Raw genomic sequence first — 27,209 nt, 5'->3', positions numbered from 1 at the left:
GACTTCCTGTCCTGGTGACAACTGCCCCACTTTTCTCCATGGGTGTCACAAGGACAGGAAGTGAAAGGGAATTCCTTCAAAACAATAACAGTTTTTTATTATAGTGAGGGGAGGGAGCGACTTCCTGTCTCGGTGACAACCGCCCTCCATTTCCCCAGTATGGGTGTCGCAAGGACAGGAAGTGATGGGGAAATCCCTTTAAAACAATAATACATTTTTATTATAGTGGGGGAGGGTGCGACTTCCTGTCCCAGTGAGTGAGGTTTTTTTTATTAACATTCCGCTGTCAGCGGCCAACATTTTTTAGGATGAGTTTTAGGGACCGTTGCTGATCTGTTCCTTAGAAAATGACACAGAATGAACCGGGTGCATGGAACATAATCCCTCCTCTCTATAGATTATTGTACAGCCCCTCCCCCCCTTCTCTGACTGCATTCCTTTATATTACCGATCTTCTCTCCTGGCAGCCATGACCCAGGCCGAGGCTCAGCTCATCTCCCTCCTCCTGCAGGAGCACTTCGGGGAAATCGTCTCCCGCGTGGGAACTTTCCTCATCCGAACCGGGAGCCAACCGCTGAGAGTCATCGCTAAGGACACCGACACCCCCCTGGATCAGGTATACCACAGGAGCTTACACTCTAATCTCCCCTCCCCCACACTCACATCAGTCTCTGTACCAGAGGAGCTTACACTCTAATGTCCCCTCCCCCACAGTCACATCAGTCTCTGTACCAGAGGAGCTTACACTCTAATGTCCCCTCCCCCACAGTCACATCAATCTCTGTACCAGAGGAGCTTACACTCTAATGTCCCCTCCCCCTCAGTCTCTGTAGCAGAGGAGCTTACACTCTAATGTCCCCTCCCCCACAGTCACATCAGTCTCTGTAGCAGAGGAGCTTACACTCTAATGTCCCCTCCCCCACAGTCACATCAGTGTCTGTACCAGAGGAGCTTACACTCTAATGTCCCCTCCCCCACAGTCACATCAATCTCTGTACCAGAGGAGCTTACACTCTAATGTCCCCTCCCCCACAGTCATATCAGTCTCTGTACCAGAGGAGCTTACACTCTAATGTCCCCTCCCCCACAGTCACATCAGTCTCTGCACCAGAGGAGCTTACACTCTAATGTCCCCTCCCCCACAGTCACTTCAGTCTCTGCACCACAGGAGCTTACACTCTAATGTCCCCTCCCCCACAGTCACATCAGTCTCTGTACCACAGGAGCTTACACTATAATGTCCCCTCCCCCACAGTCACATCAGTCTCTGTACCAGAGGAGCTTACACTCTAATGTCCCCTCCCCCACAGTCACATCAGTCTCTGTACCAGAGGAGCTTACACTCTAATGTCCCCCCCCCCCCCCACAGTCACATCAGTCTCTGTAGCAGAGGAGCTTACACTCTAATGTCCCCTCCCCCTCAGTCTCTGTAGCAGAGGAGCTTACACTCTAATGTCCCCTCCCCCACAGTCACATCAGTCTCTGTAGCAGAGGAGCTTACACTCTAATGTCCCCTCCCCCACAGTCACATCAATCTCTGTACCAGAGGAGCTTACACTCTAATGTCCCCTCCCCCACAGTCACATCAATCTCTGTACCAGAGGAGCTTACACTCTAATGTCCCCTCCCCCTCAGTCTCTGTAGCAGAGGAGCTTACACTCCAATGTCCCCTCCCCCACAGTCACATCAGTCTCTGTACCAGAGGAGCTTACACTCTAATGTCCCCTCCCCCACAGTCACTTCAGTCTCTGCACCACAGGAGCTTACACTCTAATGTCCCCTCCCCCACAGTCACATCAATCTCTGCACCAGAGGAGCTTACACTCTAATGTCCCCTCCCCCACAGTCACATCAGTCTCTGCACCAGAGGAGCTTACACTCTAATGTCCCCTCCCCCACAGTCATATCAGTCTCTGTACCAGAGGAGCTTACACTCTAATGTCCCCTCCCCCACAGTCACATCAGTCTGTGTACCAGAGGAGCTTACACTCTAATGTCCCCCCCCCCCCCCACAGTCACATCAGTCTCTGTAGCAGAGGAGCTTACACTCTAATGTCCCCTCCCCCTCAGTCTCTGTAGCAGAGGAGCTTACACTCTAATGTCCCCTCCCCCCACAGTCACATCAGTCTCTGTAGCAGAGGAGCTTACACTATAATGTCCCCTCCCCCACAGTCACTTCAGTCTCTGCACCACAGGAGCTTACACTCTAATGTCCCCTCCCCCACAGTCACATCAGTCTCTGTACCACAGGAGCTTACACTATAATGTCCCCTCCCCCACAGTCACATCAGTCTCTGTAGCAGAGGAGCTTACACTCTAATGTCCCCTCCCCCTCAGTCTCTGTAGCAGAGGAGCTTACACTCTAATGTCCCCTCCCCCACAGTCACATCAGTCTCTGTAGCAGAGGAGCTTACACTCTAATGTCCCCTCCCCCACAGTCACATCAATCTCTGTACCAGAGGAGCTTACACTCTAATGTCCCCTCCCCCACAGTCACATCAGTCTCTGCACCAGAGGAGCTTACACTCTAATGTCCCCTCCCCCACAGTCACATCAGTCTCTGTAGCAGAGGAGCTTACACTCTAATGTCCCCTCCCCCACAGTCACATCAGTCTCTGTAGCAGAGGAGCTTACACTCTAATGTCCCCTCCCCCACAGTCACATCAATCTCTGTACCAGAGGAGCTTACACTCTAATGTCCCCTCCCCCACAGTCACATCAGTCTCTGCACCAGAGGAGCTTACACTCTAATGTCCCCTCCCCCACAGTCACATCAGTCTCTGTACCACAGGAGCTTACACTCTAATGTCCCCTCCCCCACAGTCACATCAGTATCTGTACCAGAGGAGCTTACACTCTAATGTCCCCTCCCCCACAGTCACATCAGTCTCTGTACCAGAGGAGCTTACACTCTAATGTCCCCCCCCCCCCCCCCCACAGTCACATCAGTCTCTGTAGCAGAGGAGCTTACACTCTAATGTCCCCTCCCCCTCAGTCTCTGTAGCAGAGGAGCTTACACTCTAATGTCCCCTCCCCCACAGTCACATCAGTCTCTGTAGCAGAGGAGCTTACACTCTAATGTCCCCTCCCCCACAGTCACTTCAGTCTCTGCACCACAGGAGCTTACACTCTAATGTCCCCTCCCCCACAGTCACATCAGTCTCTGTACCAGAGGAGCTTACACTCTAATGTCCCCTCCCCCACAGTCACATCAGTCTCTGTACCAGAGGAGCTTACACTCTGATGTCCCCTCCCTCCCCCACAGTCACATCAGTCTCTGCACCAGAGGAGCTTACACTCTAATGTCCCCTCCCCCACAGTCATATCAGTCTCTGTACCAGAGGAGCTTACACTCTAATGTCCCCTCCCCCTCAGTCTCTGTAGCAGAGGAGCTTACACTCCAATGTCCCCTCCCCCACAGTCACATCAGTCTCTGTACCAGAGGAGCTTACACTCTAATGTCCCCGCCCCCACAGTCACATCAGTCTCTGTACCACAGGAGCTTACACTCTAATGTCCCCCTCCCCCCACAGTCACATCAGTCTCTGTACCAGAGGAGCTTACACTCTAATGTCCCCTCCCCCACAGTCACATCAGTATCTGTACCAGAGGAGCTTACACTCTAATGTCCCCCCCCCCCCCACAGTCACATCAGTCTCTGTACCAGAGGAGCTTACACTCTAATGTCCCCTCCCCCACAGTCACAGCAGTCTCTATACCAGAGGAGCTTACACTCTAATGTCCCCTCCCCCACAGTCACATCAGTATCTGTACCAGAGGAGCTTACACTCTAATGTCCCCCCCCCCCCCCACAGTCACATCAGTCTCTGTACCAGAGGAGCTTACACTCTAATGTCCCCTCCCCCACAGTCACATCAGTCTCTGCACCAGAGGAGCTTACACTGTAATGTCCCCTCCCCCTCAGTCTCTGTAGCAGAGGAGCTTACACTCTAATGTCCCCTCCCCCTCAGTCTCTGTAGCAGAGGAGCTTACACTCTAATGTCCCCTCCCCCACAGTCACATCAGTCTCTGTAGCAGAGGAGCTTACACTCTAATGTCCCCTCCCCCACAGTCACATCAGTCTCTGTACCAGAGGAGCTTACACTCTAATGTCCCCTCCCCCACAGTCACATCAGTCTCTGTACCAGAGGAGCTTACACTCTAATGTCCCCTCCCCCACAGTCATATCAGTCTCTGTACCAGAGGAGCTTACACTCTAATGTCCCCTCCCCCACAGTCACATCAGTCTCTGTAGCAGAGGAGCTTACACTCTAATGTCCCCTCCCCCACAGTCACATCAGTCTCTGCACCAGAGGAGCTTACACTCTAATGTCCCCTCCCCCTCAGTCTCTGTAGCAGAGGAGCTTACACTCTAATGTCCCCTCCCCCCCACGGTCACATCAGTCTCTGTATCAGAGGAGCTTACACTCTAATGTCCCCTCCCCCCACAGTCACATCAGTCTCTGTAGCAGAGGAGCTTACACTCTAATGTCCCCTCCCCCTCAGTCTCTGTAGCAGAGGAGCTTACACTCTAATGTCCCCTCCCCCCACAGTCACATCAGTCTCTGTAGCAGAGGAGCTTACACTATAATGTCCCCTCCCCCCACAGTCACATCAGTCTCTGTAGCAGAGGAGCTTACACTCTAATGTCCCCTCCCCCACAGTCACTTCAGTCTCTGCACCACAGGAGCTTACACTCTAATGTCCCCTCCCCCACAGTCACATCAGTCTCTGTACCAGAGGAGCTTACACTCTAATATCCCCTCCCCCACAGTCACATCAGTCTCTGTACCACAGGAGCTTACACTCTAATGTCCCCTCCCTCCCCCACAGTCACATCAGTCTCTGTAGCAGAGGAGCTTACACTCTAATGTCCCCTCCCCCTCAGTCTCTGTAGCAGAGGAGCTTACACTCTAATGTCCCCTCCCCCACAGTCACATCAGTCTCTGTACCAGAGGAGCTTACACTCTAATGTCCCCTCCCCCACAGTCACATCAGTCTCTGTACCAGAGGAGCTTACACTCTAATGTCCCCTCCCCCACAGTCATATCAGTCTCTGTACCAGAGGAGCTTACACTCTAATGTCCCCTCCCCCACAGTCACATCAGTCTCTGTAGCAGAGGAGCTTACACTCTAATGTCCCCTCCCCCACAGTCACATCAGTCTCTGCACCAGAGGAGCTTACACTCTAATGTCCCCTCCCCCTCAGTCTCTGTAGCAGAGGAGCTTACACTCTAATGTCCCCTCCCCCACAGTCACATCAGTCTCTGTAGCAGAGGAGCTTACACTCTAATGTCCCCTCCCCCACAGTCACATCAGTCTCTGTACCAGAGGAGCTTACACTCTAATGTCCCCTCCCCCACAGTCACATCAATCTCTGTACCAGAGGAGCTTACACTCTAATGTCCCCTCCCCCACAGTCATATCAGTCTCTGTACCAGAGGAGCTTACACTATAATGTCCCCTCCCCCACAGTCACATCAGTCTCTGTACCAGAGGAGCTTACACTCTAATGTCCCCTCCCCCTCAGTCTCTGTAGCAGAGGAGCTTACACTCCAATGTCCCCTCCCCCACAGTCACATCAGTCTCTGTACCAGAGGAGCTTACACTCTAATGTCCCCCCCCCCCCCCACAGTCACATCAGTCTCTGTACCAGAGGAGCTTACACTCTAATGTCCCCTCCCCCACAGTCACATCAGTCTCTGTAGCAGAGGAGCTTACACTCTAATGTCCCCTCCCCCACAGTCACATCAGTCTCTGTAGCAGAGGAGCTTACACTCCAATGTCCCCTCCCCCACAGTCACATCAGTCTCTGTACCAGAGGAGCTTACACTCTAATGTCCCCGCCCCCACAGTCACATCAGTCTCTGTACCACAGGAGCTTACACTCTAATGTCCCCCTCCCCCCACAGTCACATCAGTCTCTGTACCAGAGGAGCTTACACTCTAATGTCCCCTCCCCCACAGTCACATCAGTATCTGTACCAGAGGAGCTTACACTCTAATGTCCCCCCCCCCCCCACAGTCACATCAGTCTCTGTACCAGAGGAGCTTACACTCTAATGTCCCCTCCCCCACAGTCACAGCAGTCTCTATACCAGAGGAGCTTACACTCTAATGTCCCCTCCCCCACAGTCACATCAGTATCTGTACCAGAGGAGCTTACACTCTAATGTCCCCCCCCCCCCCACAGTCACATCAGTCTCTGTACCAGAGGAGCTTACACTCTAATGTCCCCTCCCCCACAGTCACATCAGTCTCTGCACCAGAGGAGCTTACACTGTAATGTCCCCTCCCCCTCAGTCTCTGTAGCAGAGGAGCTTACACTCTAATGTCCCCTCCCCCTCAGTCTCTGTAGCAGAGGAGCTTACACTCTAATGTCCCCTCCCCCACAGTCACATCAGTCTCTGTAGCAGAGGAGCTTACACTCTAATGTCCCCTCCCCCACAGTCACATCAGTCTCTGTACCAGAGGAGCTTACACTCTAATGTCCCCTCCCCCACAGTCATATCAGTCTCTGTACCAGAGGAGCTTACACTCTAATGTCCCCTCCCCCACAGTCACATCAGTCTCTGTAGCAGAGGAGCTTACACTCTAATGTCCCCTCCCCCACAGTCACATCAGTCTCTGCACCAGAGGAGCTTACACTCTAATGTCCCCTCCCCCTCAGTCTCTGTAGCAGAGGAGCTTACACTCTAATGTCCCCTCCCCCCCACGGTCACATCAGTCTCTGTATCAGAGGAGCTTACACTCTAATGTCCCCTCCCCCCACAGTCACATCAGTCTCTGTAGCAGAGGAGCTTACACTCTAATGTCCCCTCCCCCTCAGTCTCTGTAGCAGAGGAGCTTACACTCTAATGTCCCCTCCCCCCACAGTCACATCAGTCTCTGTAGCAGAGGAGCTTACACTATAATGTCCCCTCCCCCCACAGTCACATCAGTCTCTGTAGCAGAGGAGCTTACACTCTAATGTCCCCTCCCCCACAGTCACTTCAGTCTCTGCACCACAGGAGCTTACACTCTAATGTCCCCTCCCCCACAGTCACATCAGTCTCTGTACCAGAGGAGCTTACACTCTAATATCCCCTCCCCCACAGTCACATCAGTCTCTGTACCACAGGAGCTTACACTCTAATGTCCCCTCCCTCCCCCACAGTCACATCAGTCTCTGTAGCAGAGGAGCTTACACTCTAATGTCCCCTCCCCCTCAGTCTCTGTAGCAGAGGAGCTTACACTCTAATGTCCCCTCCCCCACAGTCACATCAGTCTCTGTACCAGAGGAGCTTACACTCTAATGTCCCCTCCCCCACAGTCACATCAGTCTCTGTACCAGAGGAGCTTACACTCTAATGTCCCCTCCCCCACAGTCATATCAGTCTCTGTACCAGAGGAGCTTACACTCTAATGTCCCCTCCCCCACAGTCACATCAGTCTCTGTAGCAGAGGAGCTTACACTCTAATGTCCCCTCCCCCACAGTCACATCAGTCTCTGCACCAGAGGAGCTTACACTCTAATGTCCCCTCCCCCTCAGTCTCTGTAGCAGAGGAGCTTACACTCTAATGTCCCCTCCCCCACAGTCACATCAGTCTCTGTAGCAGAGGAGCTTACACTCTAATGTCCCCTCCCCCACAGTCACATCAGTCTCTGTACCAGAGGAGCTTACACTCTAATGTCCCCTCCCCCACAGTCACATCAATCTCTGTACCAGAGGAGCTTACACTCTAATGTCCCCTCCCCCACAGTCATATCAGTCTCTGTACCAGAGGAGCTTACACTATAATGTCCCCTCCCCCACAGTCACATCAGTCTCTGTACCAGAGGAGCTTACACTCTATTGTCCCCTCCCCCACAGTCACATCAGTCTCTGTACCAGAGGAGCTTACACTCTAATGTCCCCTCCCCCTCAGTCTCTGTAGCAGAGGAGCTTACACTCCAATGTCCCCTCCCCCACAGTCACATCAGTCTCTGTACCAGAGGAGCTTACACTCTAATGTCCCCTCCCCCACAGTCACATCAGTCTCTGTAGCAGAGGAGCTTACACTCTAATGTCCCCTCCCCCACAGTCACATCAGTCTCTGTAGCAGAGGAGCTTACACTCTAATGTCCCCTCCCCCACAGTCACATCAGTCTCTGTACCAGAGGAGCTTACACTCTAATGTCCCCTCCCCCACAGTCACATCAGTCTCTGCACCAGAGGAGCTTACACTCTAATGTCCCCTCCCCCCACAGTCACATCAGTCTCTGTAGCAGAGGAGCTTACACTCTAATGTCCCCTCCCCCACATTCACATCAGTCTCTGTACCAGAGGAGCTTACACTCTAATGTCCCCTCCCCCACAGTCACATCAGTCTCTGTACCAGAGGAGCTTACACTCTAATGTCCCCTCCCTCCCCCACAGTCACATCAGTCTCTGTAGCAGAGGAGCTTACACTCTAATGTCCCCTCCCCCTCAGTCTCTGTAGCAGAGGAGCTTACACTCCAATGTCCCCTCCCCCACAGTCACATCAGTCTCTGTACCAGAGGAGCTTACACTCTAATGTCCCCTCCCCCACAGTCATATCAGTCTCTGTACCAGAGGAGCTTACACTCTAATGTCCCCTCCCCCACAGTCACATCAGTCTCTGTAGCAGAGGAGCTTACACTCTAATGTCCCCTCCCCCACAGTCACATCAATCTCTGTACCAGAGGAGCTTACACTCTAATGTCCCCTCCCCCACAGTCATATCAGTCTCTGTACCAGAGGAGCTTACACTCTAATGTCCCCTCCCCCACAGTCTCTGTAGCAGAGGAGCTTACACTCCAATGTCCCCTCCCCCACAGTCACATCAGTCTCTGTACCAGAGGAGCTTACACTCTAATGTCCCCCCCCCCCCCCCCCACAGTCACATCAGTCTCTGTACCAGAGGAGCTTACACTCTAATGTCCCCTCCCCCTCAGTCTCTGTAGCAGAGGAGCTTACACTCTAATGTCCCCTCCCCCACAGTCACATCAGTCTCTGCACCAGAGGAGCTCACACTCTAATGTCCCCTCCCCCTCAGTCTCTGTAGCAGAGGAGCTTACACTCTAATGTCCCCTCAGGTGAAGAAGGCGCTGTGTGTCCTCATCCAGCACAATCTGGTGACCTATCAGATGCACAGGCGGGGGTTTGTAGAATATACGGCGCAGTGTCAGCCCTGCCTCCGCATGCTGCGCTATCCTCGCTACATCTACACAGCCAAGACTTTGTACGGTGACACCGGAGAGCTGATTGTGGAGGAGCTGCTGCTCAACGGCAAGATGACCGTCACAGCCGGGGTGAAGAAGGTGGCCAACCGCCTGACCGAGACCATGGAGGGTGAGGAGAACCATGGGGGAGAAAGTAATGATGTCATAGTGATTGGATAGGCTGCATTCTTAGTGATGTCATCGCTCTCTAGTGAATGGATAGGCTGCATTCTTAGTGATGTCATCGCTCTCTAGTGATTGGATAGGCTGCATTCTCAGTGATGTCATCGCTCTCTAGTGATTGGATAGGCTGCATTCTCAGTGATGTCACCGCTCTCTAGTGATTGGATAGGCTGCATTCTTAGTGATGTCATCGCTCTCTAGTGATTGGATAGGCTGCATTCTCAGTGATGTCACCGCTCTCTAGTGATTGGATAGGCTGCACTCTCAGTGATGTCATCGCTCTCTAGTGATTGGATAGGCTGCATTCTCAGTGATGTCACCGCTCTCTAGTGATTGGATAGGCTGCATTCTCAGTGATGTCACCGCTCTCTAGTGATTGGATAGGCTGCACTCTCAGTGATGTCATCACTCTCTAGTGAATGGATAGGCTGCATTCTTAGTGATGTCACCGCTCTCTAGTGATTGGATAGGCTGCACTCTCAGTGATGTCATCGCTCTCTAGTGAAGGGATAGGCTGCATTCTCAGTGATGTCACCGCTCTCTAGTGAATGGATAGGCTGCATTCTCAGTGATGTCACCGCTCTCTAGTGAATGGATAGGCTGCATTCTCAGTGATGTCACCGTGCTCTAGTGATTGGATAGGCTGCATTCTCAGTGATGTCATCGCTCTCTAGTGAATGGATAGGCTGCATTCTCTGTGATGTCACCGCTCTCTAGTGAATGGATAGGCTGCATTCTCAGTGATGTCACCGCTCTCTAGTGAATGGATAGGCTGCATTCTCAGTGATGTCACCGCTCTCTAGTGAATGGATAGGCTGCATTCTCAGTGATGTCACCGCTCTCTAGTGATTGGATAGGCTGCATTCTCAGTGATGTCATCGCTCTCTAGTGATTGGATAGGCTGCATTCTCAGTGATGTCACCGCTCTCTAGTGATTGGATAGGTTGCATTCTCAGTGATGTCACCGCTCTCTAGTGATTGGATAGGCTGCATTCTCAGTGATGTCATCGCTCTCTAGTGATTGGATAGGCTGCATTCTCAGTGATGTCATCGCTCTCTAGTGATTGGATAGGCTGCATTCTCAGTGATGTCACCGCTCTCTAGTGAATGGATAGGCTGCATTCTCAGTGATGTCATCGCTCTCTAGTGATTGGATAGGCTGCATTCTCAGTGATGTCATCGCTCTCTAGTGATTGGATAGGCTGCATTCTCAGTGATGTCACCGCTCTCTAGTGATTGGATAGGTTGCATTCTCAGTGATGTCATCGCTCTCTAGTGATTGGATAGGCTGCATTCTCAGTGATGTCACCGCTCTCTAGTGATTGGATAGGTTGCATTCTCAGTGATGTCACTGCTCTCTAGTGATTGGATAGGCTGCGTTCTCAGATATAATATTTCCTTTTGTCCTGCAGACGGGAAGAGTATGGAGTACAGCGAGGTCTTGGCCACCTTCACCCAGCTGGCAGACACGCACTTTGTGCAGCGCTGTCCGGTGCTCGAGGATAAAGTTGGCACTGAAGGACGCCCACTGCCCATCCCAACCTTCGTGACCAATGAGAAGGAGATGTTCTCCGTCCCCCGGGTCCTCCTGGTCGGTAAGGGAAGGACAGGCTCTGGTCGGTCTTGGATTTCCTCATACCTCAGTATAATGGACTCTGATTGGTTCTTGCAGGTCGGGGGAAGCGGCGGAGATCCTCCGATGAGGAGGAAGGTGCCAGCCAGAGCAAGAGACCGAAAAAAGACTCTGATGTGAGTAACTTGCCTCACCCACAGGTCTGATGAACAGATCACAGCGCAGTCGGTCAAATTTGATTGGCTGGAGTGAATATCGATCAATAATTTAAATTGACCTCCATCCTCCAGGTGTATCGGCTCCTCTCCTGGACTGAAACGGCTTCCTCTGATGTCACTGCACACTGTGAGCTTCTCACCATGTGCATTAGAAGCTGCAGCAAGTCATATAGAGCCCCATCCAATTTCCTGGCTGGAGGACATCTAGCATCATCTAGCCCTTTCCTTAGCAGGTTGACCGTCCCTGGCCCACTCCTTTCATCAGAGTGGGGGGGGGAGAAAGGGCTTGTGCCCCAGACTCAATGCCACACTGACTGACTGTCTCTGGCCCAACCCTTTCTTAAAACCTAGGAAGGAGGGGGGGCAGAAGGGGAAAGTGCCACAGACTGATTGTCCCTGGCCCGCCCCTCTCATCTGAGCTAGGATAGGGGGGAGCAGAAGGGGAATGTGCCCCAGACTCAGTGCCACTCTGACTGTCCTCGACCCACCCCTTTCATCAAACCTAGGCGGGGAGGGGGGCAGAAGGGACACTTGCCACAGACTGACAGTCCCTGGCCCGCCTCTTTCATCAGAGCTGGACAAGGGCGTGGGGGGGCAGAAGGGGCACGTACCCCAGACTCAGTGCCACAAACGGACTGTCCCTGGCCCATCCTTCTCATCAGAGCTGGGGGGGGGGGGGAGTAGAAGGGGCACATACCCCAGACTCAGTGCCACAAACGGACTGTCCCTGGCCCATCCTTCTCATCAGAGCTGGGGGGGGGGGGTAGAGGGGGCATGTGCCCCAGACTCAGTGCCACAAACTGACTGTCCCTGGCTCCGCCCCTTCATAAGACTTGGGGGGGGGGGGGCAGAAGGGGAATGTGCCCCAGACTCGGTGCCACAGAATGACTGTCCCTGGCCCACCCCTTTCATCACACCTAGGACAAGAGGTGGGGGGGGGGGTAGTAGGGGCACATGCCACAGACTGACTGGCCCTGGCCCGCCCCTTTCATCAGAGCTTGACAAGGGGGTGGGGGTGCAGAAGGGGAACGTGCCCCAGACTCCGTGCCACAGAATAACTTTCCCCGGCCCATCCCTCTTTTCAGAGCTGGGGGGTAGAAGGGGCACTTGCCACAAAATGACTGTCCCTGGCCCCGCCCCTTCATAAGAGCTGGGGGGGAGCAGAAGGGGAATGTGCCCCAGACTCAGTGCCACAGAATGACTTTCCCTGGTCCAGCCCCTTTCATTCAATAGATTTCAGTTCTTTCATTCATGGGGGGGATTGGCATTACAAGTGGGCGTTACCTATGCAAATGCGGCCTACCTAGGAACGCCCTCTCCAGACTGACACCCGCCCATCAAGGGATTATAATGTTTGCATAACTCCTCCCACTGCTTACATCAGTACTAAGGCCGTGTGCTGTGATGTTTTCTCAAAGCTATGTACATCCCCCTGCAGGCCCCTCCCACCAGCCATGACTCTCTGTCCTCTCTCTGCAGACGGGCCAGGATGACGGGATTTACTGGCAGATTAACACCGAGCGCTTCCACCAGCACTTCCGGGACCAGGCCATTATCAGTGCCGTCTCCAATAAGATGGATCAGGTACAATCTCCCTATAAGCTGACCACACCGATCGTCTGTGGATTGACCATGTAATATAAAAAAAACAGTACATTCGATTTGTATCCAATCAGGAAAGATCTTGCATTACATAGATGTTGGTAGATCTAAAAGGAGATTGTCCAATCAGATTGTACCGTGTGTGGCCAGCTTTTATACAATGTATTGCGTTCTGTGTGGTCGGTAAAAGCTTCTCTTCCATTGCAGACCAGCAGCGAGATTGTGCGGACAATGCTGAGAATGAGCGAAGTTACCACCTCCTCCAACGCATCTCACACGCAGCCGCTCTCCTCCAATGAGGTAACGCTCCGCCTCCTGCGGCCGGATCACAGGCTTAGGGACTTCACAGCAGCTGCTGTATATATTCATACATGCTCCGTGTTTAGGCACTTCCTGTTCTACAGTCCACAGAAGACCCGGAACCCCAGTAGGTCGGCTTTTACAGTCATCCTTTATTTCAAAACCTTAGAATGCAGCCAATAAAAACCAACGTGTTTCGGCCAAGGACGAAACGTGTTGGATTTTTATTTGGCTGTATTCTACTATTTTATGCAGAAACGTGTTGGATTTTTTATTTGATTGTATTCCACTATTTTAGTAAGGTCATCCTTTCTTACAAAACAGTGGAATACACCTGAAATAAAAATACCAACGCGTTTCATCCTAAACACTGTATTTCCCTATTTTGTTATAAAGGATGACTGTATATGCTGACTTACTGAGGCTCCTGCTTCTTCTGTCGACTGTGTAACTCTGGAGGTTTTTCAGTCATCCTTGATTACAAAACCGTGGAATGCAACCAATAAAAACCCAACGTGTTTCGGCCAAGGACCAAACGTGTTGGATTTTTATTTGGCTGTATTCTACTAGTTTACGCTGGAACGTGTTGGATTTTTTTTTTGGCTGTGTTCTACTATTTTAGTAAGTCAGCATATACGGTCATCTTTTATTGCAAAACAGTGGAATACAGCCTATAAAAACCAACGTGTTTCGGCCAAGGACGAAACATGTTGGATCTTCATTTTGGTTGTGTTCTACGTCAGAACATGTTGGATTTTTATTTGGCTGTGTTCTACTATTTTAGTAAGTCATCATATACGGTCATCCTTTATTACAAAACAGTGGAATGCAGCCAATAAAAACCAACGTGTTTCGGCCAAGGACGAAACATGTTGGTTTTTATTTGGTTGTATGCTACTATTTTAAGCCGAAACGTGTTGGATTTTTACTTGGCTTAGTTCTACTATTTTAATAAGTCAGCATATACGGTCATCCTTTATTACAAATCAGTGGAATACAGCTGAATGAACACCCAACACGTTTCGTCCTAAAGACTGTATGTCACTATTTTGTTATAAAGGATGACTGTATAGTCTGACTTACTGGGGCTCCTGCTACTTTTGTAGACTGTGTAACTCTGGAGGTTATACGGTCATCAATTATTACAAAACCTTGAAATGCAGCCAATAAAAAAACAACGTGTTTCGGCCAAGGACGAAACATGTTGGTTTTTATTTGGTTGTATTCTACTATTTTAAGCCGAAACGTGTTGGATTTTTATTTGGCTGTATTCTAATACTTTAGTAAGTCAGCATGTACGGTCATACTTTATTACAAAACAGTGGCATACAGCTAAAATAAAATACCAACACGTTTCGTCCTAAAGGCTGCATTCCACTATTTAGTAATAAAGGATGACTATATGCTAACTTATTGGGATTCCTGCTTCTTCTGTGGACTGTGTAGCTCTGGAGGTTATACGATCATCCTTTATTACAAAATACAGCCGAATACAACCCAACGTGTGTCGTCCTAGTGGCGAAACGCGTTGTTTTTTTGTTCTTCTGTATTCCTCTATTTTAGTAATTCCGCATATACGGTGATCTTTTATTACAAAATGGTGGAATACAGCCTGTAGGCCAAAACGTGGAATACAGACAAAAAACCCTAAAGGCCGAAATGGGTTGGAATTTTATTCTGCTGTGTTACACTTTTTTAGTAAGTTAGCATATAAACTCCTCCTATGTTACAAAACAGTGGAATACAGCCAAATAGCATTTCAACGCATTTCGTCATTGGCCAAAACTCGTTGGAATTTTATTTGGCTGAATTACACTAATAAAATTCTAACGTGTTTTGGCCAGGGACGAAATGCGTTGGGCTGCTGTTTGGCTGTGTTACTGTTGGATGGCTGTATATATGCTGACTTACTGGGGTGCTGGATTCTTCTGTGGTCTGTAGAACTCTGGAGGTGATCCGGGACCTTTCAGCTGGAGCACCCAGTTCTTGGAGCTGTGGATCGAAGAGGAGGTTGCAGCGATGTCTCGCCTCTTCCTGTTCTAGGGTGACAACACTCTGTCCCAGTCTTCTCCTGTGTTGTCACCCTGCTTTAGAGGTGATAGTTGGAGGTTTTTTTTTTTTGCACACTTCACACCTACTAAAATCAATGGGCTGTCCTGAAACGCGTGCTTGGGTGCACCTGCTGGCTCTAACGAGTTCTGTACAGTTGTGAGCAAAGATTTTCTTTGTTTCTTTTCAGATCTTCAGATCCTTCCCACAAGGATACAATATCTCCAAGCAGGTTCTGGACCAGTACCTGACACTGCTGGCAGATGACCCGGTGAGCAGAGAGGATTCTGGGGAGGGAATTCTTTGTGAAGGGGGAGGCGGCTGCCGTGTTATGGCAGATCTGTGTGTTTGAATTCTCTCTGCTTCTTCTCGTTGTAGTTGGAGTTTGTCGGAAGGTCCGGGGACAGCGGGGGAGGAATGTTCGTCATCAGTATCCTTTATATACACTGCCCAAAAAATGAAAGGAACACTTTGAAAACACATCAGATCTCAAAGGGGAAAAAATCTCGTGCTGGATACCTATACTGGTATGGACTGGGGAATGTGTTAGGATCTATACTGGTATGGACTGGGGAATGTGTTAGGATCTATACTGGTATGGACTGGGTAATGTGTTAGGATCTATACTGGTATGGACTGGGTAATGTGTTAGGATCTATACTGGTATGGACTGGGTAATATGTTAGGATCTATACTGGTATGGACTGGGTAATGTGTTAGGATCTATACTGGTATGGACTGGGTAATGTGTTAGGATCTATACTGGTGTGGACTGGGTAATGTGTTAGGATCTATACTGGTATGGACTGGATAATGTGTTAGGATCTATACTGGTATGGACTGGGTAATATGTTAGGATCTATACTGGTATGGACTGGGTAATGTGTTAGGATCTATACTGGTATGGACTGGGTAATGTCTTGGGATCTACGCTAGTATGGACTGGGGAATGTCTTGGGATCTATACTGGTATGGACTGGGTAATGTCTTGGGATCTACGCTAGTATGGACTGGGGAATGTCTTGGGATCTATACTGGTATGGACTGGGTAATGCGTTACAGTGATGGCGAACCTTGGCACTCCAGATGTTTTGGAACTACATTTCCCATGATGCTCCACTACACTGCAAAGTATATGAGCATCACGGGAAATTTAGTTCCAAAACATCTGGGGTGCCAAGGTTCGCAATCACTGTGTTAGGATCTATACTGGTATGGACTGGGTAATGTGTTAGGATCTATACTGGTATGGACTGGGTTATGCGTTAGGATCTATACTGGTATGGACTGGGTAATGTCTTGGGATCTATACTAGTATGGACTGGGGAATGTCTTGGGATCTATACTGGTATGGACTGGGTAATGTGTTAGGATCTATACTGGTATGGACTGGGGAATGTCTTGGGATCTATACTGGTATGGACTGGGTAATGTGTTAGGATCTATACTGGTATGGACTGGGTAATGTCTTGGGATCTACGCTAGTATGGACTGGGGAATGTCTTGGGATCTATACTGGTATGGACTGGGTAATGCGTTACAGTGATGGCGAACCTTGGCACTCCAGATGTTTTGGAACTACATTTCCCATGATGCTCCACTACACTGCAAAGTATATGAGCATCACGGGAAATTTAGTTCCAAAACATCTGGGGTGCCAAGGTTCGCAATCACGGTGTTAGGATCTATACTGGTATGGACTGGGTAATATGTTAGGATCTATACTGGTATGGACTGGGTAATGTGTTAGGATCTATACTGGTATGGACTGGGTAATGTGTTAGGATCTATACTGGTATGGACTGGGTAATATGTTAGGATCTACACTGGTATGGACTGGGTAATATGTTAGGATCTATACTGGTATGGACTGGGTGATGTGTTAGGATCTATACTGGTATGGACTGGGTAATATGTTAGGATCTATACTGGTATGGACTGGGTGATGTGTTAGGATCTATACTGGTATGGACTGGGTAATATGTTAGGGTCTATACTGGTATGGACTGGGTAATGTGTTAGGAAGGAAAGGATGTCACATAGTTTGATGGAAATGAAAATTATCCCCCTACTACAGAGGGCTGAATTCAAAGACACCCCAAAAATCAAAGTGAAAAAATGATGCAGCCGGCGAGTCCATTTTACTGAAATTTCATTGCAGGACCTCAGAATGGTCCTCAGTAGTTTGTGTGGCCCCTCCGTGCTTGTATGCATGCCTGACCACATCGGGGAATGCTCCTAATGAGACGACGGATGGTGTCCTGGGGCATTCCCTCCCAGATCTGGACCAGGACATCACTGAGCTCCTAAACAGACTGAGGTGCAACCTGGCGTCGTTGGATGGATCGAAATATAATTTCTCAGAGGTGTTCTATTGGATTTAGGTCAGGAGAGTGTGGGGGCCATTCAATGCTATCAATTCCCTCATCCTCCAGGAACTGGCTGCATACTCTCACCACATGAGGCCGGGCATTGTCATGTACCACGAGTAACCTAGGACCCACTGCACCAGTGTAGGGTTTGACAATGGGTCCAAGAATTTCATCCCAATACCTAATGGCAGTCAGGGTGCCATTGTCTGGCCTGTAGAGGTCTGTGCGTCCCTCCATGGATATTCCTCCCCAGACCATCACTGACCCACCACCAAACCGGTCATACTGAACGATGTTACAGGCAGCATAACCTTCTTGAAGGCTTCTCCAGACCCTTTCTCGTCTGTCACATGTGCTCAGGGTGAACTCTGCTCTCATCTGTGAAAAGCACAGGGTGCCAGTGGTGGAGCTGCCAATTCTGGTGTTCAATGGTAAATTGAGCTCCACGGCGCCGGGCAGTGAGCACATAGACCACTAGAGGACGCTGGACCCGCAGGCCACCCTCATGAAGTCTGTTTCTGATTGTTTGGTCAGAGACATTCACACCAGTGTCCTGCTGGAGGTCATTTTGTAGGGCTCTGGCAGTGCTCATTCTGTTCCTCCTTGCAAAAAGGAGCAGATACCGGTCCTGCTGATGGGTTAAGGACCTTCTACGGCCCTGTCCAGCTCTCCTAGAGTAACTGCCTGTCTCCTGAAATCTCCTCCATGCTCCTGAGGCTATGCTGGGAGACACAGCAAACCTTCTGGCAATGACACGTATTGATGTGCCATACTGGAGGAGTTGGAATGCCTGTGCAACCTCTATAGGGTCCAGGTATCTCCTCATGCTACCAGTAGTGACACTGACCCCCTCTATAGGGTCCAGGTATGGTCTCATACTACCAGTAGTGACACTGACCCCCTCTATAGGGTCCAGGTATGGTCTCATACTACCAGTAGTGACACTGACCCCCTCTATAGGGTCCAGGTATGGCCTCATGCTACCAGTAGTGACGCTGACCCCCCCCCCCCCCCCCTCTATAGGGTCCAGGTATGGCCTCATACTACCAGTAGTGACACTGACCCCCTCTATAGGGTCCAGGTATGGTCTCCTACTACCAGTAGTGACACTGACCCCCTCTATAGGGTCCAGGTATGACCTCATGCTACCAGTAGTGACACTGACCCCCTCTATAGGGTCCAGGTATGGCCTCATGCTACCAGTAGTGACACTGACCCCCTCTATAGGGTCCATGCATGGCCTCATGCTACCAGTAGTGACACTGACCCCCTCTATAGGGTCCAGGTATGGCCTCATGCTACCAGTAGTGACACTGACCCCCTCTATAGGGTCCAGGTATGGCCTCATGCTACCAGTAGTGACACTGACCCCCTCTATAGGGTCCAGGTATGGCCTCATGCTACCAGTAGTGACACTGACCCCCTCTATAGGGTCCATGCATGGCCTCATGCTACCAGTAGTGACACTGACCCCCTCTATAGGGTCCAGGTATGGCCTCATTCTACCGGTAGTGACACTGACCCCCTCTATAGGGTCCAGGTATCCCCTCATGCTACCAGTAGTGACGCTGACCCTAGCAAAATGCAAAACTAGTAAAAAACAGTCAGAAAAGTAGGGAAAAAATGCCAGTGTCTCCACCTGTAAAACCATTCATGTTATAGAGGTTGTCTCAACCAAGGCAGCTGAAACTGATTAACATCCCCCTCTGCTACTTAACTGACCAGATCCATATCCCAGGAGTTTAATTGACTTGATTCTATACTCTGATTAAAAAGCGTTCCTTTAATTTTGAGGTGTGTATGTATATATGTATGTATATTGGCAGGTTTTGCAGAGCTCAGCTGTTTTTTTCACTTAACTTTTCACTATAAGATCTACACAAAGCTGTAGCAACGCTGGCCTCGGCCAACCTGGAGTCCATTGTACAAGAAAGGTGAGGGATACCCGGAAAACGCCCGCCTCTTACTTTTTTTTCTTCATGCTTTCTCTCTATCTCCATCTCTCATCTCCATCTCTCATCTCTCTGTGGCTTGCTTTGTGAAGGTTCGGCTCGCGATGTGCCCGGATATTCCGTCTCCTGCTGCGGAAGAGGCACCTGGAGCAGAAACAGGTGGAGGATTTCGCCATGATCCCAGCCAAGGAAGCCAAGGACATGCTGTATAAGATGCTGTCTGTGAACCTCATCAGCCTGCAGGTCGGTCATTTTGCTTTCCCTGGTTCCTTCTTTTTCCGCCCTCATCAAGTGACCTCTATAGCCCAATTCTCCTCCTTCCTGTGGCATGGCCAGGAGCAGTGGCGACGTAGGGACTACATGTCCCAGTAGTCTGTCCAGTTCAACATGGCGTGGGTGTGGCTCTGTTTCAGCCAATAGCAAAGATCACTGGCTGCGGCTGCCACCATTAGGACTGAATACTACAGAAGGGCAGCAACAAAGTGGCTGCTGCAGCCGGATTTATGGGGCCCCACACAACCCCCCCATTCCCCTCCCCCATCCTCTGACAACAGAGCCTGTAAGTGTACTTGCTGACTTTTAATAAACACACCCTCACCTGTCCCAGGATCCAGTGATCCTCTCCCTCTGGTCTTGGCGGCGCCGGCATCACTAATGTGGGCACCTGGCTGTGACAGCTTGCAGGCTCACAGCCGGGTGCACACTGCGCATGCACGAATCACGCTGCGTGTCTTGATTGGCCGGTAATCTTCTGGGACCTCTGATGTGTCCCAGAAGATTGAAGGGAGGGAGGGGGAATGGAGAGGAGAACTTCCGCTCGGGGCGCTGCTGCACTCGGACCGAGGTACCCGCTTAAACCCCCCCCCCCCCCACGAAAAAAAATGACATACCGAATGTGGCATGTCAGGGGGTTAGGACTACTTAAAGCGGAAATTCCACTTTTGGGTGGGAACTTTGCTTTAAAGCGGAGTTCCACCCAAAAGTGGAACTTCCACTTTAAATAGTCCTAACCCCCTGACATGCCACATTTGGCATGTCATTTTTGGGGGGGGGAGCAGGTACCTAGTTTTGACAGGTACCCGCTCCCACTTCCGCTCAGAGTGCCGCGGCGCCCTGAGCGGAAGTTCTCCTCCCTCCCTCCCTGCAATCTTCTGGGACATGTCAGAGGTCCCAGAAGATTGCCGGCCAATCAAGACGCGTAGCGCAACTCGTGCATGCGCAGTGCGTACCCGGCTGTGAAGCCGCAAACTGTCACAGCCGGGTGCCCACATCAGTGATGCCGGCGCCGCGGAGCAGAGAGGGAGAAGACGGCGCATCGCTGGACCGTGGGACAGGTGGGTGTGCGGTTAGGCTGGAACTCCGCTTTAAGGATGCGCAGCACTATAATGGGGCAGCTTATCGCCACCAATGTAAGAGGAGATGTTACTGGGGCTCCCCACTGACCAACAATGTAAGAGGAGATGTTACTGGGGCTCCTCACTGACCACCAATGTAAGAGGAGATGTTACTGGGGCTCCTCACTGACCACCAATGTAAGAGGAGATGTTACTGGGGCTCCCCACTGACCACCAATGTAAGAGGAGATGTTACTGGGGCTCCCCACTGACCACCAATGTAAGAGGAGATGTTACTGGGGGCTCCCCACTGACCACCAATGTAAGAGGAGATGTTACTGGGGGATCCCCACTGACCACCAATGTAAGAGGAGATGTTACTGGGGCTCCTCACTGACCACCAATGTAAGAGGAGATGTTACTGGGGCTCCCCACTGACCACCAATGTAAGAGGAGATGTTACTGGGGCTCCCCACTGACCAACAATGTAAGAGGAGATGTTACTGGGGCTCCCCACTGACCACCAATGTAAGAGGAGATGTTACTGGGGCTCCCCACTGACCACCAATGTAAGAGGAGATGTTACTGGGGCTCCTCACTGACCACCAATGTAAGAGGAGATGTTACTGGGGGCTCCCCACTGACCACCAATGTAAGAGGAGATGTTACTGGGGGCTCCCCACTGACCACCAATGTAAGAGGAGATGTTACTGGGGCTCCCCACTGACCACCAATGTAAGAGGAGATGTTACTGGGGCTCCCCACTGACCAACAATGTAAGAGGAGATGTTACTGGGGCTCCTCACTGACCACCAATGTAAGAGGAGATGTTACTGGGGCTCCTCACTGACCACCAATGTAAGAGGAGATGTTACTGGGGCTCCCCACTGACCACCAATGTAAGAGGAGATGTTACTGGGGCTCCCCACTGACCACCAATGTAAGAGGAGATGTTACTGGGGGCTCCCCACTGACCACCAATGTAAGAGGAGATGTTACTGGGGGATCCCCACTGACCACCAATGTAAGAGGAGATGTTACTGGGGCTCCTCACTGACCACCAATGTAAGAGGAGATGTTACTGGGGCTCCCCACTGACCACCAATGTAAGAGGAGATGTTACTGGGGCTCCCCACTGACCAACAATGTAAGAGGAGATGTTACTGGGGCTCCCCACTGACCACCAATGTAAGAGGAGATGTTACTGGGGCTCCCCACTGACCACCAATGTAAGAGGAGATGTTACTGGGGCTCCCCACTGACCACCAATGTAAGGAGGAGATGTTACTGGGGCTCCTCACTGACCACCAATGTAAGAGGAGATGTTACTGGGGGCTCCCCACTGACCACCAATGTAAGAGGAGATGTTACTGGGGGCTCCCCACTGACCACCAATGTAAGAGGAGATGTTACTGGGGCTCCCCACTGACCACCAATGTAAGAGGAGATGTTACTGGGGCTCCTCACTGACCACCAATGTAAGAGGAGATGTTACTGGGGCTCCCCACTGACCACCAATGTAAGAGGAGATGTTACTGGGGCTCCTCACTGACCTCACTGTTTATCCAATCATCACACATCGTTGCACTAATTTAAGGGGTTTTTTTTGTTGTTTTTTTTTCCCATTATACAGGAAATCCCCAAGACACCAGACCACGCACCTTCCAGAACATTCTACCTGTACACGGTGAACTCGCTACCCACTGCGCGCATGCTACTACACCGATGCTACAAGGTATGCGTTCCACGAGCGTCCTCTACTCTTCCCAATATCTTTCACAATAGAAGGGCGAATGAAGATGTTGCAGTCCGAGGGGGTTACAGTATAAAGAACACACAATAAATATGTTAAATGCACATATAATCGTATGGGAAGATAAAATGAATGGTCTGGTAATGGGGTCTCTGTAATACGGGGTCACCATTTTTCCCGTCCAGCAACAAAAAAAAAAAAGGGGGCAATACAAAAAAACGTAATGGTGATGTCACACTATCTTGTCTTTTCCATACAGACAGTCGCCAACCTGATTGAGAGGAGACAGTCCGAGACTAAAGAAAACAAGTGAGTACTGGATCTCCTTTCCTTTGTATGGCTTGATCTGTGTCCCCGTTGACCATATTTTCTATCACTTCCTGTCCTGGCAGGAAGTGAAGTTAAATCCCCCCAAATGGGCACACAAAGCTATAAAACCTGACAGGGGCTCTATCCCTTGACTGGTCCATCCAGACTAAAAATGTTTTGGTTAAAGTGGGGCTTTAAAGGACAACTTTAAAGAACTCCAGGCATTTTAAGTAATCATGTGCCCAAGCCACCCTTCCACCCCCTATACAATGTACACTGTTCATTCCCTTAGAGCCTAAGTGTAACCTAAATAACCCAAAAATCAGCACAAGGGACACAACTTATGGTCAGGATGTGTCCCTTGTGCTGATTCCTCTTCTGTTATGTGAAATTTTCCTCCATCTATGTGCCCCCCGCGTAATTTTCTGGTGCGCCGAGCGTTAAAAGAGCTAAAGCTCTGCCTGAGGTTCTCTTAAAGAGTACCTGACTATGCCCGGTATCTGACTATGCCCACCTCTTCTCTCCGGCTCCTGCTCTCGTAGAAGCTGGAGTACAGCTTCTATGAATGGAGGACAGGTGGATGATTGATAGGTCCACCCCATTAGTCACCCACTCGTCCTCCATTCATGAATCGCTTTTCATTTATAGAAGCTTCTACCTATGGAGAGAACTGGGTGGAAAGGTTGGGCATAGGTGGGCACTCCTAATGAGAACCTGTGAGAGTCCCTGAGTTCTATTAACCTAAACCACACAAGAAGATTACAATGGTGGGGGTTGGGTGGGCACGGATGGAGAAAGATTTTACTTAATAGAAGAGGCATCAGCACAAGGGACCAAATGTAAGGTATGTCCCTTGTGCTGATTACTCTTCTATTTGGTGAAATCTTCCTCATCTATGTTCCCCCCCACTAGCGTAATCATTTGGCACAACAAGAGTTAATAGAACTAAAGTGCTGCCCCAGGTTCTCATCAAGGAGTACCTGACTATGCCCACCTCTTCTGTCCAGCTCCTCCCTTCATAGAAGCCGGACTACAGCTTCTATGAATGGAGGACAGGTGGATGATGGGTCCGCCCCATTAGTCGCCCACTCGTCCTCCATTCATGGATAGCTTTTCATTTATAGAAGCTTCTACCTATGGAGAGAACTGGGTGGAAAAATTTGGGCATAGATGGGCACTACTAATGAGAACCTGTGAGAGCCCCTTAGTTCTATTAACCTAAACCACACAAGAAGATTACAATGGTGGGGGTTGGGTGGGCATGGACAGAGAAAGATTTTACTTAATAGAAGAGGCATCAGCACAAGGGACACATATCAACTGTAAGTTATTGTCTCTTGTGCTGATTCCTCTTCTATGTTCCCCAATCAGCATAATAATCTGATGCGGCGAGGGTTAATAGAATTAAAGGGCTGCCCCAGGTTCTCATCAAGAGTACCTGACTATGCCCACCTCTTCTGTCCAGCTCCTCCTTTTGTAGAAGCTGGATTACAGCTTCTATGAATGGAGGACAAGTAGATGATCCATTCATAGATAGACAAAGGAAGATTTTCCCTAAAAGGGGCATCAGCATAAGGGAACACATCATACCAACTGTAGGCTATGTCCCTTGTGCTGATTTTTGCATTTTTTATTTTTATTTGGGTTATATTTTTGCTTTCCCTGGTCCCTTCTTTTCCGTCCTCATCAAGTGACCACTCTAGTCCAATTATTCTCCTTCCTGTGGCATGGCTGGGAGCAGTGGCGACGTAGGGACTACATGTCCCAGTAGTCTGTCCAGTTCAACATGGCGTGGGTGTGGCTCTGTTTCAGCCAATCTCAAAGATCACTGGCTGCGACTGCTGCCTTTTAAGTCTCTGGTAGGACTGAATATTTCAGAAGGGCAACAACACAGTGGCTGCTGCAGCCGGATTTATGGGACCCCACACAGCCCCCCTTTCCCCATCTTCTGACAACAGAGCCTGTAAGACTTGACTTTACTGGACTAGAGAGGTCAGTAGTAGGGGGGGACACCCATAGGTAGCCTTTGCCAGGCTCAGGCCACCCTGCTGACCCAATGGGACCCCTGACTGGTATGAGAATCCCTCCTGTACCCCCCTATTGGCAGCCCTAACTGTAATGCACATGAATGTAGTCAGGTCCTCCTCTGCAGAAAATAAATTACATTAAAAAAAATAAATAAATTGAATGAATTAAAAATGTTTTGTACCGGTCAGGCGCCTGCTGGAGAAGTCGCAGAGGATTGAGGCGATCATCGCTTCCATGCAGGCCACGGGGGCCGAGGAGGCCCAACTCCAGGAGATTGAGGAGATGATCACAGCGCCTGAACGACAGCAGCTGGATAGCCTCAAACGCAACGTCAACAAGTAAGACCTTCTACAGTGCTGGGGTGTGTCCTGCGGCCCTTTTAGTATCTGTTGTGGCCCCTCCCACCCCAGAAGCCAGTAACGTCCCCACCAGTAATGCCACCCCAGAAGTCACCCACGAAGCGTAGAGTCTTGTTATGTGCAGCCCCTTGGTGACGTCAGTGTGGAGGAGCACCGGGTAACAGATGGTCCTCTTGCTTGGTGGTTTTTTCATGAAACTCGATGGGGATGGCAAAGGTTACAGTAGAGGCAACGCGTTTCAGAGAGAGAGGAGATATCACACATACATTCTATCTATTTTTGTGTCTGATATCAACTTTTTATTTAATTACTGGCCTATTAGCCCTGAAGTAGGGGAAGGCTGTTCCCCTGAAATCCGTTGGCTCTACCGTAACCTTTTATCACTCCCGTAAAGTTTTACGATAAACCACCTGGCAATCGCATTTAACATTGTATAAGGCAGAAAGCAGCCACCACCTTTGGGGACCAACAACTTCCCCCTCCAGTAAAGTTTTATGATAAACCACCTGGCAATCGCATTTAACATTGTATAAGGAAGGAAGCAGCCACCACCTTTGGGGACCAACAACGACTCCCTCCCCCCGAAGATCCCTTTACCATATCCATCACATAGATATCTGCCAGACTAGTCCAGTGTGGGTGTCTACACACCCTGGTGACATCAGGCGTCATATATGATGCCCCTTCTACCTCATAGGTTAAGTTTTTGCTGTTCTAGAGTCCCCCTGTGTGTGCACAACCCCCCCCCCCCCTCTTTGCTGTAAGCTCTGCAGTTCACTGCCATACTGGATGACTAGCAGGGAATTGGTTCCACTTTATGTCCACATGGGAAACCAATTCCACCACTTTGTGACCTGATTCTTCTCCAGAATTCCAATGGGTGCACATCCAATGGCCTTCCAGCTGTTGATGAACTACAAGTCCCATGAGGCATTGCAAGGCTGGCAATTACGAGCTTGATTCCCAAAGGCAGAGGCATCATGGTTCTTGTTCCGCAACAGCTGGAGGGCCACAGGTTGAGTATCCTTAAAACCTCGTTCACATGGGCATACTTCAATGGCCGCCCCTGCAGAGACTGTGTTTTACCTGCATAGCAATGCACAGGCGTTCCATGCATCCCCAGGCAGGTGGTCCTATCCTCCTCAAATGAGATGCGACATGCATGCGCGTTACCAAACCTAGTTTGTGCTCAGAGCCGTGCACCGGCACAGATGTCAGAGTAGCCGTGGTATCTGTGTCCTATTGACATCAGTTGGGCGGTCTGCACAAGGATGCATGGAACACCAGCGGGCATACGCTGTAGTTCGGCCATTTTTGTTTTCTGATATATTTTTATTTGATTTGTTTTGTCTCCCCTCCAGGTTGGACGCCAGTGAAATTCAGGTGGATGACACCATCTTTATACTGGAGGCGTATATTAACAGCACAAAGGCCAGAGCCTGAGCGGGGGAGGAGGGGCGTATTCATCATCCACTGTCTTCTGTGTATCTTAACATTGTCAAATCTGTTCCACATTGGAAATAAAAGTCTGTTTCACCAGCTGTCTGATAAGGTCATTGACTGCTCAGTGCAGGTACCCCCCCCCCCCCTCCCCTGCACCTCCCTTAGTTTTCCTGCATTCCAGGAAATAAATGCTACATTAATTGTCTGCCCTTACTCAAGATGGCCGCAGCTGAAAATTCCCCCCTAGAAATGTGCCAAATGTAGCACTGGAGGGGGGGAGGAGACAGCTACAGTATCTGACAAAAGTAAGTGCACCCCTCACATTTTTGATAATATTTTATTATATCTCTTCATGCGAGTAAGAATACTGCCCTGCGGCCAGTCTCCTTCGGAGACTGGGCCGCAGGGCAGTATTCCAACATAACGACCCCAAACACAACACAACCTCCAAGACCAGTGGTCCTCAACTCCGGTCCTCGGGGCCCACTAACTGGCCAGATTTTAGATATTACCTTGCGGTGATGCAGAC

General features: G+C 50.2%; 1 protein-coding gene across 1 annotated transcript; it reads left to right on the top strand.

Moving 5' to 3' along the window:
- The first annotated feature begins 468 nt into the window (after positions 1-468).
- POLR3C (RNA polymerase III subunit C) lies at positions 469-26,724 on the top strand. The gene is made up of 14 exons (XM_082242505.1): positions 469-616; positions 9,080-9,335; positions 10,801-10,983; positions 11,061-11,137; positions 12,659-12,763; positions 12,989-13,081; positions 15,321-15,401; positions 15,509-15,560; positions 19,376-19,436; positions 19,547-19,697; positions 22,422-22,523; positions 22,801-22,850; positions 25,067-25,216; positions 26,599-26,724. The coding sequence occupies exons 1-14, from the start codon at positions 470-472 to the stop codon at positions 26,678-26,680; spliced, it is 1,590 nt and encodes a 529-aa protein (XP_082098631.1). The 5' UTR covers position 469; the 3' UTR covers positions 26,681-26,724.
- The last annotated feature ends 485 nt before the right edge of the window (positions 26,725-27,209 follow it).

The sequence above is a fragment of the Pelophylax lessonae genome (genome assembly GCF_965119305.1).
Source record: "Pelophylax lessonae genome assembly, chromosome: 13".
Taxonomy (NCBI): domain Eukaryota; kingdom Metazoa; phylum Chordata; class Amphibia; order Anura; family Ranidae; genus Pelophylax; species Pelophylax lessonae.
The sequence above is the reverse complement of the archived record's forward strand: the minus strand, read 5'-3'. Positions and strand labels throughout refer to the sequence as shown.